We start from the raw sequence: 22,839 nt of genomic DNA, 5'->3' as shown, positions 1-22,839 counted from the left end.
TATATATATATATATATATATATATATATATATATATATATATATATCTCTAGACATACATACATAGATAGATTGACACATATATATATATATATATATATACATATCTACATATATATATATATATGTAATTGTGTTGTCATTGTTATGAGTGTTGCTGTCATACATATATACATATATATACATATATATCTATACTAATTAATAAAAGGCAAAGCCCTCACTAACTGACTGACTGACTGATTCACTCATCACTAATTCTCCAACTTCCCGTGTAGGTGGAAGGCTGAAATTTGGCAGGCTCATTCCTTACAGCTTACTTACAAAAGTTAGGCAGGTTTCATTTCGAAATTCTACGCGTAATGGTCATAACTGGAACCTCTTTTTTCACAATATACTGTAATGGACGGCAGCTCGATGGCCGTGGGAGGAGGAGTTGAGTGTCACGTCATCATGCCTCCCACGTAATCACGTGAAAAGACTGTGAACGCAGTAGGGAGAAATGAAGGAGGAGCCGCAAACAGCGAAGAACAAAAAATTCATTAAACAATTGAGAAGGGAGCGAAACAATAAGAAGCGAGCGAGTGAAGCATACAAGCATCTTCATAAGGGAAAAAAGCACGGTGTAAAACGTAAGTTTAAATTAAGTTTATAGAAACGCTTCCGCTGCGGATTGCAATAACATATTCGCGAGATAAAAGTTTAATGAGAAGACACGAGGTATAAACGAACCACACACCGTAGCACAACGTTAGGGGCTTCACGTCTGGCGCTGACGTTCGAAATTCAATTCCCGAGAGCGGATGCAGTGAGTGTGTACGCCTGATGAGTCCAGAATTAGGGAGAAACACGTGTAGCATAGTCTTTGCATTATTTGAAAGTAAACTTATTAAAACCATTCTATGATCTGCTTCTCGCAACTGAAAGACGGCACATGTCGGATGTTAGCCGACTTGCTGACCGCAACGTTAGGGGCTTCAACTCTGGCGCCGCAAACAGCGAAGAACAAAAAATTCATTAAACAATTGAGAAGGGAGCGAAACAATAAGAAGCGAGCGAGTGAAGCATACAAGCATCTTCATAAGGGAAAAAAGCACGGTGTAAAACGTAAGTTTAAATTAAGTTTATAGAAACGCTTCTGGGAACAGAAAGAGGGCACGTGGCGGACGTAAGGCGACTTGCTGACAAACCACAAGCGTGACCTGGCAGGTAACCACCCATACAATCAGATTGTGATTCAGAAAACGAATGCCATGAATGTAATTACCACGATCTACATACTGTCAAATAAACTAAACACACGCCGTAGCGCGACAGCTGTGAAAAGGGAGCTTCACAAAAAAACAGATCCTTAACAAATTGTTATTGGTATATTTTCGATCCGTTTAAAAAGGTTTTCTTTTCTTCTTAATAAAAAATTAAAAGCAGTACTTCGCCGCAACGAAGCGCGAGAATTTGGCTATATATATCTGCTTCTCGCAATTAAAAGAGAGCACGTAGTGGATGTTATAATCAGATTGTGATTCAGACTAGGAATGCAATGGATGTAATTACCCCGATCTACATATAAGGCGAAAGTCTTGCAACATTCAAAGATGATGGTTTGGGATAAATACACCATGGAACATAAAAGAGCTTATGAAGCCTTGAACCGAAAAAAGCAAGATCTCAAGAGATCGTTAAAAAAAAAAGAGGTAATGTCGTTTTACTCGCTGTAGATTTTAGTCAAACGTTACCAGTTATTCCACGAGGGAGACCAGCAGATGAACTCAACGCGTGTTTAAAATCCATGAATCTCCCACGGTCAGTTATATGTCGCATGTTCTCGGGTAGGTACACCAAAAAATGTATACATTTAAGCATGTAATGGGCAAAGAAAAAATGAGGTATACCCGAAGGCACTGCAGTAGTACTCAATGTAACTTTACTTCTTAAATGTTAATGTTTTACTGTTTAATAATTTATACGCTTCTTATATGTTGTTCAGATTCTTTTATCAAAATACCAGTGACAGAGCAATGCACGATAACATGGAGTGAATACACCATACACATCCGCCCACGGCCGCCCTGGTGTGCGCAGATAGGAGTTGAGTCTACAATAAAATAAAATAAAGATAAAAAGAATAATACAATCATCACCCATATTAAGCGGATAGCAGACGTGACGTACTATATGTGTACCAGATTTCAAGTCAATAGGTGAAACGGTTTGCGAGCTACAGGTGATTTAAAATCCTGGACAGACAAACGAATAGCCACGGTAGCAAATTATAGAAGAAGATTTTACTGTTTAATAATTTATATTTATATGAAATGTGCTTCTTATATATTACTTCATATTCTAATATGATAATGATGTTAATGTTGTTTATATTGATTTCTATGTTATTGTAAGTGCATGTATGTGTGTATATGTATGTATGTATGTGTGTGTATATATATATATATATATATATATATATAAAATATATGTCTATATGTATATATAATATTATATATATAATATATATATATGTGTAAATGTGTGTGTGTGTGTATATATATATATATGTGTGTATATGTATATATATATATATATATATATATATATATATATATATGACAGCAACACTCATAACAATGACAACACAATTACATTGACAATCATGTTACGTTATTTTTAAAATGTTTCCTTTACTTTTCCATAACCTCTTTAACACACTACTTCTCCGCTGCGAAGCGCGGGTATTTTGCTAGTATATATTATATATATATATATATATATATATATATACACATACATACATACATACATACATACATACATATATATATATATACATATATACAGTAATCCCTCGCTATATCGCGCTTCGTCTTTCTAAATCTTTTGTGCACGATTATTTTATTCGCTGTAAGTGTCCATAAAACATTACTTTAATGTATTCATTTTAAAATCTAAATTAAACTATTTTTTTTTTACTTATTACAAAAGGTGTTGTCTAAGCCACTGCATATTGGGACAATGACACAAGAGACCTGAAGCCAGTAGGACCATTCCCACAAAAAAGGAAAAACACCTGTGCTTTTATATATCATGACAGCTAAGACAAAAGATTAGTGCTTCTGCAGAACTAGCCAGCTATACCAGTACACTAAGTGTAATGGATGCTTTTACAACAAAAAACATTTGTGGTAAAACTATTTCATTAAGTAAAAAACATACCTAAACTTTTTTCTCTTTCTTCTCTTCTTTCTTTGGCTAATCGCATTCGGTCATCAGTTTTTAGAAATCCATCTAAAACTGCAGTAGAAAAAGGGAAAAATGTCACAATGCATTTTCACTGCCTATAATATAAAATAGTGCTACATCATAAAGTAGCATTTGAGTAAATAATAGAAAAGCATGTTACCCTCATTTGTTAATAACATTCCTTTCACCCACAGACCATGATTTTGGTACAAATTTGCAGAAGCTTATTTTGAATGTTTTAGGCCTTACCAACATTGGTACCAGAGAGGAAGGTTGCATAAATTAATACAAATTATAAACGGCAGAGCAGAGCATGATTATATCTGTAGTATCAAAGCACATCTGACAAAAGCATTTAATCCTTATGCATACTGTAAAATGAATTAATAAAATGAAAAACAATTTTACATAAAACACGCTATAAAATGACACAATACACAAACAGTTTTAGAAAAAACATTTTAAATGAAAAAAGGATATGGCTGTGTCTAAATGTCTAAAGGTCTTGTCATGAGATTATACTGTTAGGCTTTATTTATAATTCTAAACTTGTAATAAGATATATATACTTAAAGTGGGAGTTTGTGTAATAGCTTCTGTTTATCAAATCAAACGCTGCATTTCACTGTAAACTAATAACCTATAATGCTCTTTAATGTTCATTAGTTATAAATGAAGTTTTAAATATATTAATATATTCTTAATTTTTATATGGACAAATATGTCTCACTATTGTACTAAATTAATGAACTAATTGTTTTTAGAGAGTTAATGAAAGTATGATTTTTTTGCATCACCTTATTTTCTAATTTCATGGAATTGTTTAAGTTATTGTTTCAGGCCTTCACTGTATGCTCTCTGTTGCTTATCAGTTTAAAGCTCAAATGGTTATGAACTCTTGTTAAAGCATGATCCTGAAGACATGCAGGCTCCCATCACCTATGGAGGTGAAAATTATTAGTAAAATGCTGTCTGGCAAACCCAGACTATACCAGTTTTATTTAACAATTATGCATTCCTGACTCACTCCCATTTTAAAAATTCCTATGTCTCATCTCTGGTTACAGAAAATGCTCATTACTACTTGAACTTGTCAGACTTGTCTACTTCATTCTTTCTACACTGTTCATCCTTTCCCTCTCACTCTTTTGACCTAATCAAATTAGACCTCAAATATCCTCTTACTACATTTTTTCATACTTTGCTCACATTTTCTCTCTCATTCTTATGACATGATCAAATCAGATCTCATGTAACTCCATTACTGTGTCTCAGTAAACAAAGATAAATATTCTTTCCTTTTTCAACAATGCTCCTATACAACTTACATGTATTCTAAACTGGTTTTAGTATTCCAAAAAAAATTCTCCAACATACTATCCTGCTAATTCATGCTTTTCCTGACTTATTCCTAAGCAGAATTTTAAATTAAGAGGTGGATGTACAGTATATTATCAGATCTAAGGCCTCTCTCTTCAACTACGTCATGTTTAAAAAAAAGCTAAATCTCACTTTCAAAATGCTTTTGGAAAACTAAGAAAGCAGAGTTGCAACCTTCCTCATGCACTCTAAATACTGTATGTTGCTGTCTATTTTACCTACAGTTTACAGTTTCATCTCGGTCCTTCATTAATTGTCCACTATTTATCTTTAACCTTCTCATGTTTACCTTAGTAAGAAACAATATTTTTGTTCTTTTTTTCCCCCAAATAATCTTTCTCCTTAATGGAACTCCCTCATGGACAAACTTGTATTGTTTTAAAAAGGGCATTCTCAAAGTTGGCAATATTACAAAAGCATTGGACAACTTACATCAGGCAGCGACGAGTTACCAAAAGTATGAGCTGGCATTACATCACCAATGGCAGGGTTTTGCCTATAAAAATGGCAACTCTGAAAAGCTGTATGCTTTTTCCATCTTTGTGTGGCTTAAAGCTAAAAGTCCTTTTATGCTAATAAAATAACATTAAATGATAATGAAACCATTGAGTCAGCACTGGTAGGCATCATGCAGCATTACAATATCTTTAATGACTCAGAATTATGTAGGTTCCAGCAGGAGTTACTTGCTCAGTTTAATCCTTCTCCCACCTAATTTCTTCTTTCTTCTTAATCTTAAATTTGTTCTAAAATGTATTACACAAGTACTTAAAGTCTTAACTTTCTTTGTGATCTATTCCCAAGGTTCTCTACTTTGCAAATTACCCTTTACTATTTAAGCCCTCCAATAAACATCTATATCTTGTTTTAATATTGATTACAACAACAACAACATTTATTTATATAGCACATTTTCATACAAACAGTAGCTCAAAGTGCTTTACATAATGAAAAAAAATAAAAGACAAAATAAGAAATTAAAATAAGACAACATTAGTTAACATAGAAAAAGAGTAAGGTACGATGGCCGGGGGGACAGAAAAAACAAACAAAAAAAAAACTCCATAGTGACAGATAGCTTAAAATCCATTATATTCTGATTTTTGTCTTTTTATACTCCTAGAATCAGGTGGAGTGTATTCTTTTCTTAGTATCAATATTTTCATCCTCCATTCTGTGCATTCATCTTAATAATATGTATATATAGTTTAAATGTATATGGTTTACATAATAATGCATGCAATTAATTTTCAAAGGTATAACACATTATTTTACCATAATCACATAAATCAGTACCATTTCCTATCTAAGCAAGCAGTTATCAAACTGAGACCCCCGTGGAGTTTGACCCAATTAAAAAAAAAATTGCAGTGTTAAAGTTTTTCTTTTATTTGCCTATTATTTAAATACACATATAGGTAATCAGTGGGCCAGTATGCAGTTCAAGCACTTGTCATCTGTATGTTAACCGGCAGTTAACATATGTGTATTGGCCCTTCGCATAATGGGCAATCCACTTTGATAAGCTTCTGCATTTCTGATATACTGTAGTTTCTGTATATTATCGTGTGCTATTTCTCACTCACACCCCCACCCCAAACTCCTCACTTTCCAAAGAAATAAACCTTATCGTGTTATAAATGTAGGAGGAGGATGAAGGCTCCAAACCCAAGTCTCTTCACGCTCAATTCAACCCTCAATCTCATGGTGCTCCTGCTGTGAAACTGGTAGACTAAATAAGAATATACAATGAAAAGCAAAGTTGAATTTTAATAGTTATTTACAAAAACACATATATATTAAACATATAATAGAGCCGCCAGAGTTTCCAGTGTTTGGTAACCTTCATCCTTCCTTTAAAAATAAATACAGTAATAGGCAGAATGTAGAAAAACAGAGCTTAAAGTTATGAAAACTGGAAAACTTCAATAATGACTAAACAAAAAATAAAGATACTCAAACATAACGACTGACTTTAAGCTATTTTCCTTTTATTTACCTGGAGTTATGCGTAACTTTCTGCTTTTGTTGATCTGGATTTACATGTAACTATATTTTTAATGTATAAAAATAATAAGCATTTTATACTTTCTAATTTTATTCCAACAAGCACACAAAAAAGTAAATATGCTGTGATATCAGGCACCCTCATTTAAGTCTAGCCTGCTCATGGAATCTTTTGAATGTATGGCAGTAAAGGCAACACAGGTAACGGCTTGGGAGATTGGAAGATGGCAGAGAGAAAGAAATAAGGAAGAAAACAAGTTAATAAATAATTATAAGCAGTTAAACAGCAGATTGAAGAAGTGAGCAAAATATCACTGCTATTCATTTTCCTATTTATAGCTGTAAAGCTGAAACATGCCACGAGAACACTAAACAGCATGGTGTACCCAATGCATGAGCCTAAGAATGAGTTAATGACATAATATATCATAAAATGACAGAATCTAGTTTTGTATAGTCAATGGTTTAAACAGACAGTAACATCACTATCGCGAAGGCTGAAATATACTTCATGTGAAACCTAAAAAACATCCAGATAATATCTTTACTAGGTCTTTATTTTTGCAGTTCCTCTTAGTTACTATAAAGCCCACAAAGAAAGTTTACAAACGAAAAGCTTTCAAAATGAGCATGTTACAATTTCATAGCTTGCACACTCTCTCATTTGTCACAAGAATGAACATCTGTAAAAAAAAAAAAAAAAAATCGGGAAACAAATTTTAATACTTGCAAAACTGGTCAGGACATTCCTGCTACAACTAGTACTTTTGTGAAACAGACAGACATACAGAGCACTATCAACAGATGTGATAATCTACTGTACATAGGAAAGACAAAGCATTCCTGCAAAAATAAAAGAATGCTTTTGATTTGTACTTTATACTTTGTGGTGATTAATGCAAAAAAGTCATTTTAAATACATGGAGCAATCCTCATAAAGAAATTATGTTACATTACATTGGCCAAGACCTCTTTGCAAAAAGACTTCCCATTATTCCAACAATAGTCTCTGAAACTTGTCTCATATAAACAGACACCGTCACCTTCCTCTGTAAACTAGCAACCTACAAATACAGTACTCTTCTTTTTACTAATCAATTTAGTGAAGCTACTTGTAAGCAATAGATTAATAGGCAATTTTCCCTAGCAGACAGTGTACAAGTCATTGCTGGCTTTAGCTCATTTAAGATTGATTAAATACATTATATACTTTAGCCGACTTACATTGTACAAAAACTAAATAACTGGAAGGAATGTATAAAAGTGTGCATTACATACACAGGTTCTGATACTGCTTTTGCACACACTGTGGAACAGAAACACCCCAGAATAGTCATAGGCAATTTCATTTATTTACAATAAAAAAAAAAATCAATTGGACAGTTCAACCTTGAAAATATTCATGGTGAATATCTATATATATAATTCACTAAGCCAACAGGGCACGTATGACATAGCCACGCCCACCAACTCTAAGACCATGGGATACGACGACAACTCACAGAGCCACGCCCACCAACTCTAAGAATTCACTAAGTCCATGGCAAGCAAGATGCACGCAAGACAGAGCCACGGCCACCAACTCACAGAGCCCCACACACCAACAATTCGAGCGAGAGTGAAAGCATTTGCCAAGAATGTTTTCATTAATCAAGAACGAAAGTCGGAGGTTCGAAGACTATCACATACCGTCGTAGTTCCGACCATAAACAATGACGACTGGCGATCCGGCGGCGTTATTCCCATGACCCGCTGGGCAGCCAACCGGGTAACCAAAATCTTTGGGTTCTGGGGGGAGTAAGGGTGCAAAGCTGAAACTTAAAGGAATGGACGGAAGGGCACTACCAGGTGTGGAGCCTTTCGCGTAATTTGACTCAACATGGGAAACCTCACCTGGCCCGGACACGGAGAGGACTGACAGATTGATAGCTCTTTCTCGATTCTGTGGGTGGTGGTGCATGGCCGTTCTTAGTTGGTGGAGCGATTTGTCTGGTTAATTCCGATAATGAAAGAGACTCCCTCCTGCTAAATAGTTACACAACCCCGAGCGGTCGGCGTCCAACTCCTTAGAGGGACAAGTAGCTTTCCGCCACGTGAGATTGAGCAATAACAGTTCTGTGATGCCCTCAGATGTCCGGTGCTGCACATGCGCTAGACTGAATGGATCAACGTGTGTCTACTCGGCGCCGAGAGGCGTGGGTAAGCCGTTGAACCCCATTCGTGATGGAGACCAGGGCTTGCAATTGTTCCCCACGAACGAGGAATTCCCAGTAAGTGCGGGTCATACACTCGCACTGATTAAGTCCCTACCCTTTGTACACACCCCCCGTCGCTACTACCATGGTCGGGTGACTTGGTGGATTATATATAGAAAAGCAGCCGGAACCGAAAAGAACAATGAAAAGTCAACGTGGCTCAGAGGTGCATGTGGACTGTAGCAGAGACGAAAGTGACTCAGGTGAGGAGTTGGGGGCGGGCACATGAGCAGGCAGTGCGTACTGAACAATGACTAAGAGATGACTAAGAAATCAGCAGACTAGAATGGCGGGGGGGCCAGGGCAGAATAGGCGTCCTTCCCCTCTCACCCCGTTCCTCCCTCCGCGCCGTCCAGCCCCGTCCCTCAGTCTGGGAGGCGGAGGCGCGACGGCGGTCCTCCAATTTTCAGTCACGGACAATTGTATGTTGCCCTCTCCAGAGTTCCATCTTTTCATTCACCTACAGTCGTATCCTCAAACCCACCCCATTTGGACAACTGTGTCTTTCAGGAAGTGTTCACCCATCAATACATAATTATGCGGCGTATGCTACACTGCGGGTTGGCTAGTACAACATAACACACACTGTTAAAATTGCTTCTTGTTGCCTACAAGCATGGTTCTCTATCTGCTTCCAGAAGCTAAAACACATTCAGTAAAATGCTCTTTTATATAAATGTACTGGCCCTGAATATTACAAGGTCAACAAATGTCATTTTAAATCAAAAATGGCTATATCTGCCACTTTAATTGCAAGCAACTGTCAATTATCATCAGGTCTGTTAAATTTGCACCAAAACTCCCCTAGAAAGTAACTGACCACTCCAGAATATACCTAGTCTACAAGTAGAAACACTGACTTTCTGAAAAGTCACTACAGTTTGAGTTTATCCACAGCAGAGTATGTAGAAGAAAAGAGTATACTTTGATAATTTTTCATAGAGGTGATTGATTTCTTACTAAAACTTAATAAAATTAATAACTTATATGATCCAAAAGCATTCTTTACAGCAATCAATATATCCACAAACCATACTTCCAAAAATATAAAGTAAGGCATACAGTATTGTACTTTGTTAAAAAAGGGAAAAAACATTTCCTTTCTCCTTCAGAAACTCTTGTCAGAGTGCAACTTGGTGTGTTCAAGCCAATTACCATGTGAAAACTCCAAACCACCAAACAATGCTATAGATTCCTTAAATGCATAAATTAAGTAGACAATATTGTATCTCTAATTACATGTGGATGTCTTGTAATTACACTCAATCCTTGCTGGGGTAAAAATTAATAGAAAATGGCACGAAAGTCAAAGATGAAAAAGTAAATACATAGAACCTATGGGAAATGGGGGTTAGGTTTCCATTACCACCAAAAACTATCATCTTTCACTAGAGATTGTTCAGAATACACTTTTCTGCATAGAATTTCTTATATAACAAAACATTATTTCTAATCACTCCATAGAATTCCAAAACCTTTTGTGCTAACATCTTAATAAAAAAAAAAAAACCTCTTCTTGCTGCTATCGGAAGAGGCAGAGACTGATGAGGTTTCGACATCATCTCTGACACTCTGTCCTTCATGGCTAGTGAATAGCATTGGAGATTGTCATGGACACACTGTCTTGAAATAATTCTTCAATGATGTCTTCTGGAAGACATGGAAAATGATGATCTGCCCTGGTGACCCCTAAAGGGAGCAGCCAAAAGAAGAAGAAGGAGAAGAAGAAGAGGTCTGCTTTTTGTACCACTTAAGATCCTTATGGGTCTTTGAGTTTGGGAGCATAATAGAAACGATTTATGTTTAACCTTGAGGCTGCGATCGATGATGGGATTAACAGCCTTGTTGTCCCTAGACAGTCTCTTTTTTCCTCCTTTTTGCAGATATAATGAACGGTCGATTCATTAAAACCAAAGTCACGGCCATGAACACCTTAATTTTTCTCACAAAGCCGGATTACTGACTTTGCCTGCTTAGGTTTAAAGCCTGAAGGTCTAGCACTACACTGAAACTACTACTATTTCTTTAAAAATACCCAGTCCTCATTTCAAACTTGTATGATAAATTTCATAATCCAGTTGGGGGGTCATGAGGTTGCTGGAAAGGGGTGTGTGGTGCTCCCGATATCTATGTAAAAGGACGAAGGTCCAAGTCTTTAGAGTCCTGGTGCTTCCTGTCTTGCTATATGGTTGCGAGACATGGACACTATCCAGTGAACTGAGATGAAGACTGGACTCCTTTGGTACTGTGTCTCTCCAGAAAATCCTTTGTTACCGTTGGTTTGATTTTGTGTCAAATGAGCGGTTGCTCATGGAGTCCCGAATGAGGCACATTACCTGCATTGTGAGGGAGCGTCAGTTATGGCACTACGGCCATGTGGCGCGTTTCCCCAAGGGTGATTTAGCTCATAAGATCCTCATTGTTGGGGACTCGAGTGGCTGGACCAGGCCAAGGGGTCACCCACGTAACACCTGGCTACAGCAGATTGAGGGTCACTTCCGGAGGGTGGGACTGGACCGCGTATCTGCCTGGGAGGTTGCCAACCAGGATCCCAAGTTGTTTCATCGTGTAGTGGGTGCGGCAACACACTGTACCAATGCATGCTCCCCAACTTGACTTGATTTGAGCTTAATATGCTGCATAAAATTGAATGTGCCAAGGATTAGGACACTACAAAAATGTTTGCCTTGTAAATTAGCTAAAGTGATTTTATACTGATTTAAATGTTTTACTTTGATTTTGGAAACAAATAGCCATATTAATACAAAAGCTGCACCAACTAAATATTGCAAAGATTAATAAATGGACACATTTGAAACCTGTAACAAAAATATATACATTTCAATATGTAGGAAATTTGATGAAGAATTTTATGTTTACTCTGATCAAGCTAGTCTAGTGGTGCAATAATTTCAGATTAGCATGTTTAATGCAGTTTTTCTGTTAAGTTTCTAACTTTACTTAATAAGGTAAAGGAGAATACTCCCCCCTGGAATGTATGTAAAATCATACACAAATAATAAAGCTATTTCAGAATGAAATTACTAAAATATAATACAGTGGAACCTCAGTTCACGACCATAATTCGTTCCAAAACTCTGGTCATAAACCGATTTGGTCGTGACCCGAAGCAATTTCCCCCATAGGATTGTATGTAAATACAATTAATCTGTTCCAGACCGTACAAACTGTATGTAAATATATTTTTTTTAAAGATTTTTAAGAACAAATATAGTTAATTACACCATAGAAAGCACATCGTAATAGTAAACTAAATGTAAAAACATTGAATAACACTGAGAAAACCTTGAACAACAGAGAAAACTAACATTGCAAGAGTTCGACCTGACCCGACCGCTGTAAACACTTTTTTAAAATGAGTTTTAAGCACATGGGGAAAAAAAAGGAACATTTGAACAAATCCGAACTTTATTTAAAAACCAACCACAAGCAACCAAGAAAGTAACATTGCAGGAGTTCATGCTAATAGCCTTACAACCCGATCGCTGTAAACACTTTTTTTAAATGAGTTTTAAGCATAGGGGAAAAAAAGGAACATTTGAAAAATCTGTAATTTAATTCACCACCAAGAAAAGTAACACTGCAACAAATCACGCTACGAACCACTCACAGTAAACACTTTTTTTAATGAGTTTTAAGCACAGGGAAAAAAATGAACATTTAAAAAGAGAAAAGTAATATTGCAACAATTCATGCTACGAACCGAAAAATGAACATTTGAAAAATCCGTAATATAAAAACTAACCATAAACCACCAAGAAAACTAACCTTGCATGAGTCGAGTTCTGGCATGAAGTGAGGAGGAACTGGGTGGAGAGCAATTCGGTCTCGTCGCAGCTGAAGACTTGTTGCGGGATGTAGCCTTCGTCCTCCACTAATTTTGTGAAATCTTTCACGACTTCTTTTGCAGCTTCAGCGTCGGAACTAACAGCCTCTCCATGCCTTACCACACTAAGAATGCCACTTCTCTTGCGAAACTTTTCAAACCATCCTCTACTGGCTTTAAATTCCTCACTTTCGCCACTTGTAGTAGGATAGTTTTGCAGCAAATCGCCATGAATCTTCCTGGCTTTCTCGCATAACATCGCCTCGCTTACGCTATCCCCTGCAAGTTGCTTCTCGTTCAGCCACACTAGCAACAGTTTTTCCACCTCTTCCAGCACTTGAGGCCTCTCTGCCTGGTTAACGCTGTAACTCCTTTTGCAACATTAGGTGCTTTAATAGATTCTTTCTGCTTTAGAATAGTCGAAATCATAGATTTTGACTTCTTGTACTCGGGGGCAAGATCAGTAACACGGACGCCACGCTCATACTTTTCAATAATTTCTTTCTTTACTTCGATTTCAATTTTCTGCAAAACTTTCTTCTCACCACTCTTCACTTGCTTAGAAGCCATGGTTAACTGCAAAAGCACACGAAATACTGTAGAGCACAAAGAGTTCACAGGTAAAGCATGCATGTCTGACTGAGAACAATTAACAGGGAGAGGCTGAACACATGCTTAAATACAGTAATCGACGTGTATGAACCTGAAGGGAAATGAAATAGAGCACAAAGAGTTCACAGCGAAAGCATGCACGTCTGACTGAGAACAATGCAACATGTGCGGAAATCATCGGCGCGCACAAACCGAAAGGGAACCTGGCTTGTTTGTATACCGAGTGTGTGGTCGTGAACCGAGGCAAAAGTTTGGTGAATGTTTTGGTCATAAACCGATTTGTATGTGTACCGAGACGTTCGTGAACCGAGGTTCCACTGTAATCCCAAAAAATTAAGGGGTAAATGACCACTTCTGTACCCACGCAAGAGATAGCTGTGAAGTTCACATCTATAATGCTGGTCTAGCTACCATAAAATCTAGCAGGCTATAAAAGGAACTTACATTAAGACCTCTTCAGAAATGTCATTTAAATTTGTGGCTTTCTATACAGTTCATAAACTGTAAAATTGGGATGTGAATTAAGAATGCAAAACTTTTAGGCACATGCATTGACATAAATCAGCATATGGGTAACATGCCAAAAAGAGAATAAGTTAGTTGCATCCCTGTATATATTTCATTATATATTATAAATTACAAAATTAATACAGCAGAAATGTAATTATTGTTTCTTTAAGTCAAACCCACCCTCATCATTCTAAATAACACTTACTTTGTTTTCCTGTAGGATTTGCAGAGTAAGCAGCCTGACGTACAGGAGATGAATGTCCATTCATCTGGTATTTTTTGTCTTCAAATTTAGGCTGCATTAAGGTTTCTGTACAAAAAAAAAAACGCACAGATCATTTTTTTTTTTTTTCACGAAATACCTATTTCTTTACAATAAAAAGAAAATTTAAAATTTACTTACTGAATACTATATAGGTAATTCTCTGCATTAGAATCTTATTTGTTTAAATCAAAAACTTAAACATGAAAGAGATAATACTAACACACACACACACACATATATATATATTTATTGTCACACGCGTGTGCTTGGGTAACAACCTAAAGGCTTGTGTGATTGTAAATTTACCACCAAGACAGATTCCCCAAAGGGACAGTGCTCCTCTAGTTCCGTTTCCGCTCATAGATATACCTTTCTAGCGGTTAAGGGTCCCCTAAAACCTAAGGCATCAACATCTAAGGTGCAATACCCATAAGGGGAAGCAAAAGTGTGTACACCTGATGAGCTCTAATTAGGGAAAAACAAGTGTCATGTACTCTTTGTATAATTTGGTGGGTACTGTATTACAAACACTTAAATATATATGGTATATATATATATATATATGGTATATCATACTGATTTGTTGAGGTTTATTGGTATATAATGTGGATTGTTTTGGCATGGAAGTATAGGAATGTTAACATCACCATAGTTTGGGATGACATTGGTAAGCTGTTTTTATGTATATCTTAAAGAACGTTTATTTTGCATCATGAAGCAGAAGTTCTCACCTTATAAAATCTAGAGGTATGGCACACCCTGATCAAAAACACTTTTTCCAAAAGCCACCAAAAATCCACTGACTTCAATCAATCCAAAATTATCAAGAACTGCTTATTGACATTCATATGTTCAGTCATCATTCAAGGCATGGATGTCAAGGTGGTGCACTCCTACACATACTTGGGGGTCTACATCAATGGCAGGTTGGACTGGTCTTGTAACACAGAGAAACTTTATATGAAAGGGCTTGGCAATTCTTTTTTTTTTTCCCCTCAGGAGTCTGCGTTCCCTTAATGTGAGTAATGACATCCTTCACACTGTTTACGTTATGGTGTGCTGGGCTGGTAACATCACTTCAAGAGAGGCCCACCAAATCAAGATAATTAAAAAGGCAGACTCAGTTATGGGACCCCCTGGAGGTAGTAGCAAAGGAGAGAATTAAAACAAAACTATTATGAACAATTCTGCATATCCTCTCTGACACACTAACACTGAGTACTTTCTGCCAATAAATCATTCAGCAGAAATGTGTCAGGAAATGCTGGGACTCCTTCATACCTTCAAAATACGCCTGCATAATGCCTCACTGTGACTGTGTCTGCCAAGTCAGACGTTTTTCTTTGTTTTTAATCTTTCTTCCTTTTTCATTATTTTGGTGTGTGAACTAAGTGTGTATGTGCATATATATATATATATATATATATATATATATATATATATATATATATGTGTGTGTGTGTGTGTGTGTATCTGTCTATTTAATGTACCTCTGTAACAAAAAAAACATTTGTTCTCAGGTGGAAATTAAGTTCTGTTTACCTATCAAAAACAAGTGTCAACATTTGGTATTTTGTTTTGTAAAATATTTTTTAACATTCTATATAAGAAATATTCAAAGATTCAGAAAACCAGAAAGAAAAACAAAATGTAATCACAGGACTGTCTGCACACATAATAAGATACACAGATGATCTGGACACTATTATAGTGGAGGACATTGCAGCACCACATCTTCACTTAAAACCAACAAGTTTTAAAAAGACAAAAAAAACAATCATTTAAATATATACCCCACAAAATGCTTTTTTTCCCCATTTTTTAACATATGTGGACCTATCAACATTTCATCTTCACTTACAACAACAACAACAACATTTATTTATATAGCACATTTTCATACAAAAAGTAGCTCAAAGTGCTTTACATAATGAAGAGAAGAAAAATAAAAGACAAAATAAGAAATTAAAATAAGACAACATTAGTTAGGCGGCACGGTGGTGCAGTGGGTAGCGCTGCTGCCTCGCAGTTGGGAGATCTGGGGACCTGGGTTCGCTTCCCGGGTCCTCCCTGAGTGGAGTTTGCATGTTCTCCCCGTGTCTGCGTGGGTTTCCTCCGGGCGCTCCGGTTTCCTCCCACAGTCCAAAGACATGCAGGTTAGGTGGATTGGCGATTCTAAATTGGCCCTAGTGTGTGCTTGGTGTGTGGGTGTGTTTGTGTGTGTCCTGCGGTGGGTTGGCACCCTGCCCAGGATTGTTTCCTGCCTTGTGCCCTGTGTTGGCTGGGATTGGCTCCAGCAGACCCCCCGTGACCCTGTGTTCGGATTCAGCGGGTTGGAACATGGATGGATGGATGGACAACATTAGTTAACATAGAAAGGAGTAAGGTCCGATGGCCAGGGTGGACAGAAAAAACAAAAAAAAACTCCAGAAGGCTGGAGAAAAAAATAAAATCTGTAAGGGTTCCAGGCCACGAGACCGCCCAGTCCCCTCTGTTTAAACAGTAACTATAAAAAAATGTGATATTAAACATCATGCCACAGTTACATTTTATGGTTTAGTGTATAATTTAAATAAATATGAATGCAGTTTTACCATGTTTAAAAAGTAAGTACACCCCATTATTTTTCACTATTTTGAACACCTAAAATGAGTATAACTTGCACAAGATCAAATACAAATGATTATTACATCATTAGAGAGGATCTTGAAGGAACTTACCTTATTTAAACCTCAGACATTTAGTTTGGTTTGCTCTTTGTTTTTGTAGTGTGTTTATCATCATGTTTATAGCAAAAGAGCTATCTGTGGTCATCAGCTCACATTATAAGCAGCTGTTTATTCAAAGTTAATATTTTTTAGAAAGTTGTAGAGGGTAACTTAAATTATTAAACAAACATGGTTGGGGGTTTGATTTCATTTTTACTAATTGTAAAAATGTGTTCCAGTTTATCCCTCTTCATTGCTTTTATACAGATTTGATTAAAAAAATTATTAAACAAATATTGTTCTTGCCAGTTAAATATATACAGTCTGTTTTACATGTAAGCCTAAAATTTAATGTCCTTTTCAAGGAAAAACAAGGACCTACTTAGCTTGTTAATAACTAGAGCTTTAACCTTCAGTAAAAATGCTGAAAATGTTAGAGGAGAGAGAGATTCAGTAACAACAATCACTGCTGTATTGTGACCTGTATGGCTGTACAAATATTGTTTTTGCCTATGACAAAGAAATGACAGCTTTTTTGGGTGACGTGTTAATATATTTTATGTAGCTTCTGATTGTTTTTCCATTATTGTTTGCAACTTCTGTATTCAGATTACCTCGAAAAATGAAGTACTGATGGTCAGGTTTTACAAAACAAAAAGTATGATGTATTCCTATTTGGAAAGGGTGTTGTATTTTTTTATACATTTATTTATTTTTTCAGATTTAAAAGTACTGTATTTTGCTATTAATTTCTTCTGGAAAATTAGTTTAAAATTCAACAGGCAAATAAATAAATATTTCTTTTTCTACAGCAAGGAACTGAACACATCCTTAAGAGAAAACAGTTATTTCTGTAAGCTGGTATACAAAACGAACAGATGCACAAAAGCTGTATTTCAAACTATGACATCTGTTCTGTGACATCTTTTTCAGTTAAGCTGTTTACTTTAATTGTGTATAGTTTAACTGTATATCATCTATAAAGGCCAGCCCTGACACAGACAGTCGTAGAACACAAGTTCAAAGCACACAGGGCTTTTATTTTCTTTTTCTTCCCTCATGGAGAACGCCTTCCCTGTTCCCACGAGTACACAACACAGTCCCAAGCACAATACAACACTTGTCTTTCTCCTTTTCTCTTTCTTGCTCCTCCACTCTCCCTCCAACAAGATTCGTCTTCCTCCTCCCGACTCTGGCTCCCGGAGTAGTGGCTGCTGGCTCCTTTTATAACGCACCCAGAAGTGCTCCAGATGCTTGACAACCTGTTTCCGGCAGCACTTTCGGGTGTGGCAGAAGAGCTGCTCTGTAGGGCCAAGCAGCAGCTGCAGCACCCCCTGGCAGTGCCCACGGATCCCAACAGGGTGGTACCAAACTCCAACTCCAATGAAGCCCTGCGGGAGTCCTAGGCACCGTTGAAACCCATGGGGGCTGCCATCTAGCGTTCCGGGGAAGGTAGTGTCCTGACTAGGCGTGCTCCCCTAGTCCATACAAGAGAGAGGTGTCCCGGCCAGGCAAGGGCCTCGGCCGTCGGCCACAAATCCATCCATCCATTAATTGTCTAACCTTCTTAATCCATTTCAAGCATCCTTGAGTTTTTTGTTTTGTATTATTTATTACCTTTAATATTCTCATACTTTTTATGAGTTCTGTAACAGTTTTTTTGTAAATAAACTGTATACAACACTCAGTAAGCTGGTAGAATGATCACTGTTTATTTTGTACTCTAAAAATAAGCATTGACTAGTTTATTTTAGGAAAAATGATCCAATAGATTTTTTAATTTTATTTTTCAGTATAGGTAGGATAAGTTGAAAGCAAATACCAACAAAACTTTAAAACTTTTTCAAAACAACATGATTTACCACACTAACCTGTAAAGTCCAAATGTAGCTGCAGAGGAAAACGATCATTTTCATAGTTACTAAGAATTAATCTTGATGGTTAATGTTTGTAAATGGCTAAAGATGTTTAACTGTTTCCAAAAAAATGAGTGTTAAGCTTTTGGTTTTAAAGACATAAAATGCTTTTATTTTTATCTGTTTACTTCTTTCCTAACAATTCCCTCTTACACTTTTAATCACAGATTATTTGCTAAGTAAAACGGATTGCTTTTAATTTGGAATATGAAGAATGCTGTCAGTTCAGTTTAGCTCAGAAGGCAAGTTCAACAAGATATTTTATTCTAAATCAAACATATTGTAAGGACAGGGATGTAGATAAGACTAGTAAACCGAGAGTTTTGCCTGCTGACATTAGAAGTTGTTTCCCCCCTCACCCAGAGAGAGCAATCCACTGTTTTCCAAGAGAGAACTAGGACTTCAGACTTGGAGGTGCTGATCAAATTCCCAGCCAATTCACATTCAACAGTGAATCGCTTGTGTGCATGCCATAGGTCACAGTCGGATGAGGCAAAGATAACAACATCATTCTCATAAAGTAACAATGCTACTCCAACCCAAGTCTCTCCCAATGTACACCCTCACATTCTCAATTGCACCTCTATATCTTGTCCATGAAAACCACAAACAGGAGTGGTGACAAAACACAGCCTTGATGAAGTTCGACACCCAGAGTGAATGAATCTGACTTAATGCCAAGTATTCAGGTACAGCTCTTAGTGCATTCATATAGGGACCAAATGGCACACAAGAGTGTCTGTTACACCATATTTCTGCAGCACTTCTTACAACACATGCTGAGGAACACAGTCATTTGCTTTTTCCAGATCTATAAAACATATATAGAGAGTGCTAACATATGTCCCTGCAACTGTGCTATTGAGAAGAGCTCCACCCCAGCAGTCTTACTACCACAGAGTCCTCAGACTACCATAGTGATTTTAGCAACAGTGATATGATTCCTCATATTGTTCCTTCCACCACTTAGTAATTCCCCAGGGGAGGTCAGCACCTCTCCATTCCTGCGTAACAGAGTTTGGGCAAGGTCCCGTCTTCCCCTCCTGAGGCTTCATCCAGTTTGCCAGAACAGCCATGAGACCATCTGATAGTCTTTCTCCATGGTCTCTAAATCCTTCTGACATACTTGAGCTTTTGCTTCTACAACCACTTTTGCAACAGACCTCTCAACCTGTCAGAAACTCTCAACTGAATCAGGAAAACATTTTCCTAAAGTCCGCCTTTACACCAACATCTTCCCTTACCTATGTTGTCCACCATTGGGTCCAAGGGTTGTCCAGACCAACCCAAGACCTCAGCTTTAAGTATTCACTTCCCCAGTTGAAGTCTTGGACAGGTTCCATTTAGACTCAGTCTCGCCAACCTCATTTTTCACATGGAAGAAGTACTTTCAAAGGTAGAAGCTGAACTCATCATGAACAAAAGTCTCAGCCAGATTTTCAGCACTGGTCATGAGCTGTGGGTAATCACCAAAAGAATAAAATTTTGAGAACAAGCAACAGAAATGAGATTTCTTCTGAGGAAGGCTGCTTATTAATTCTGCAGAGTCTAAGAACAGAGTTACTGCTCCTCTGGATCAAAAAGAACCAGCTGAAATGATCTGCCCCTAGCAGCTCCCCTAGAACTATTATACCTCTTGGCTAGCTTGGGAACACCTAGGAAGAGCTGGAATCTGTAGCTGGGGACAGGGATGTCTGCTTGGCATGCTGCCACCACAACCCTCACCAGGAAAAGCAGTTGAGAAGATGAGAGGATATCAAACTTATGGATGTGTATCAGTGATTCAGACAGTCAAGTTATTCATAAATATACTATTATGCACATGTTTTTCAACCACACACCCCTGAACACTCCAATTTATATAATGAATTAATATAATTTTATTTTCTCTAAGACCAACCTTACCCAACCTTAACTGTGTGTACACTGCACTGTGAGCAAATCTACCTTACATACTTCTTAAAGTAACACTGCCCTGAACTTATCCCCAACCTTTACCCCTCATAGTAAGCATACATGAATTCACTTTTTTGTAATCATGGCAACACTGAATCCTCCTTATTCCAGCATAAAAATAACTGTCCACAGTGAACATAATGTCTAAAACTTAGTATCAAGAGAATAAAAACTATCTAAAGAAAAATATTACATAATGGTTGTTGGCAGGTGCATGTCAATAACTGAAAAATTTAAAAAATAAAAATGCAACTACAATAGAGTGCCTAACACATATTTTATTCTTCTTTTTCATTGTGGACCTTGGAGTTTTTTTTATATGGCAGAACTGCAAATTAAAAAGTGCATAAGAATAAAATGAAGGCAGGGAAAAACACACATACATCCATCGACTTAATGGACCTGTGTAACCTGATATCATGGCCAGCTTGTACACTGGCACTGGGAGTGCTGTGCAGAGTGAAGGCAGAACCTCAGCGTTTTTCCCAGTTGATTCTGGGGTTTGTCGGGGTTGTGTTCTAGCTCCTACTCATTTCAGTGCATGCATGGAATGGGTGTTGGGCAAGGTCGTGGGGTCCAGCGGCAGTGGGGCATCTATAGGCGAAGAAAGATTCACTGATCTTGACTTTGCCGACGATGCTATGATCATCGCAGAGTTAGTGGAGGCTCTGATCAGGGATTTCAAGAGACTGAGCGAGGAGTCTTCGAGTGTCTGTGCTTGTGAGTGACCTGGATAAAAACCAAGATCCAGGCCTTTAATGACCTCCTACGCACAGCCATCAGCAGTGTGTCCGTCTTACCTCAGTACTAACATTCATGTCTCTGGGCACTCGTTCCATGAAGTCAGTAGATGGATTGGGAGAGCATTGGTGGGGAGGGTCATGAGGTTGCTGGAAAGGGGTGTGTGGCGATCCCAATATCTATGCAAAAGGATTAAGGTCCAAGTCTTTAGAGTCCTGGTGCTTTCTGTCTTGCTATATGGTTGCGAGACATGGACGCTATCCAGTGACCTCAGACGAAGACTGGACTCCTTCGGTACTATGTCTCTTCGGAGAATCCTTGGGTACCTCTGGTTTGACTTTGTGTCAAATGAGTGGTTGCTCATGGAGTCCTGAATGAGGCATATTACCTGCATTGTGAGGGAGCATCAGTTATGGCACTACGGCCATGTGGAACGATTCCCTGAGTGTGATCCGGCTTGCAGGATCCTCATTGTTGAGGACTCGAGTGGCTGGACCAGGCCAAGGAGACACCCATCTAACACCTGGCTGCGGCAGACAGAGGGTCATTTCTGGAGGGTGGGATTGGACTGGAGGGGTTGCCAACTAGGATCCTGAGCTGTTTCTTAACGTGGTGGGTGGTTTAATGCGCTGTACCAGTGTATGCTCCCCAACCTGACCTGTAATCTGTGTATAGAGCGGTTTGAATCCTGACTACATTCGCACACCACTACCAACATTCACACAGAATTTATAGTTCTCAGTTAACCTAATCTGGAAGTGTTTGAAATACAACAGGAAAACTTGAGTATCCTGAGAACAATCCACATAGACACAGAGATAAGATGTAATATGATATATGATGCTGCATTTTACCCATTAATTTAAAACGCTGCTACTTTATCCACATTCCTGTTAGAATGTGTGTGTACATGCACATGTACAGTTTGTTTAACTAACCAGAGCAAAAGGTTAGTTAACACAAACAGTAGTTAAAGGGTGTGAATACTTAACAACCAAACTTTTAATAAAATCATTTGTTAGGAACAGTTTGTTTCTGATTTAAATATTCCTGAATAAAAGTGTTTGTTTTGATTTTAGCCATCACATTATCTATAACATTAGGCTGAAATTTCAACAAGGATGAGTGTATATGTTTTCATAGATAGTTAAGTGATGTGGGGCTTTTCAGCGCAGAAGTATTTACACTGCAAGTTAAGTTATGAAATGATGCTGAATCAAGCTGATCCAGATTCATACTACCTTGTAAGATCTGTATACATTATGTTCTTGTCTAAATTTAATGCCATCCTATTTTGTAGTGCAACTATAATTATGTGATACAAACATTTTCTCACATAAGCTTAGCAAGCATTTTGACAAAGTAATAAAAGTCAGAACATTTAATCAGCTTGCAGGGCTGTGGAGAG

At 37.5% G+C, this 22,839-nt stretch overlaps 1 protein-coding gene across 7 annotated transcripts in view; it reads right to left on the bottom strand.

Moving 5' to 3' along the window:
• The window catches only part of LOC114650028 (MAP7 domain-containing protein 2-like), a 203,859-nt gene that overhangs the window by 113,431 nt on the left and 67,589 nt on the right, over window positions 1-22,839 (bottom strand). For all 7 annotated transcript variants that reach the window (XM_051926910.1, XM_051926906.1, XM_051926905.1 and 4 more), the window contains exons 2-3: window positions 14,051-14,155; window positions 3,208-3,285 (exon numbers count right to left, since the gene is read on the bottom strand). In XM_051926910.1, coding sequence (XP_051782870.1) covers window positions 3,208-3,285; window positions 14,051-14,155 — 183 coding nt within the window. The remainder of the gene's footprint in view (window positions 1-3,207; window positions 3,286-14,050; window positions 14,156-22,839) is intronic.

Source organism: Erpetoichthys calabaricus, chromosome 4 (assembly GCF_900747795.2).
Source record: "Erpetoichthys calabaricus chromosome 4, fErpCal1.3, whole genome shotgun sequence".
In the NCBI taxonomy this organism is placed as follows: Eukaryota; Metazoa; Chordata; class Cladistia; order Polypteriformes; family Polypteridae; genus Erpetoichthys; species Erpetoichthys calabaricus.
Note: the sequence above shows the minus strand (reverse complement) of the source record. Positions and strands in the feature narration are given on the sequence as shown.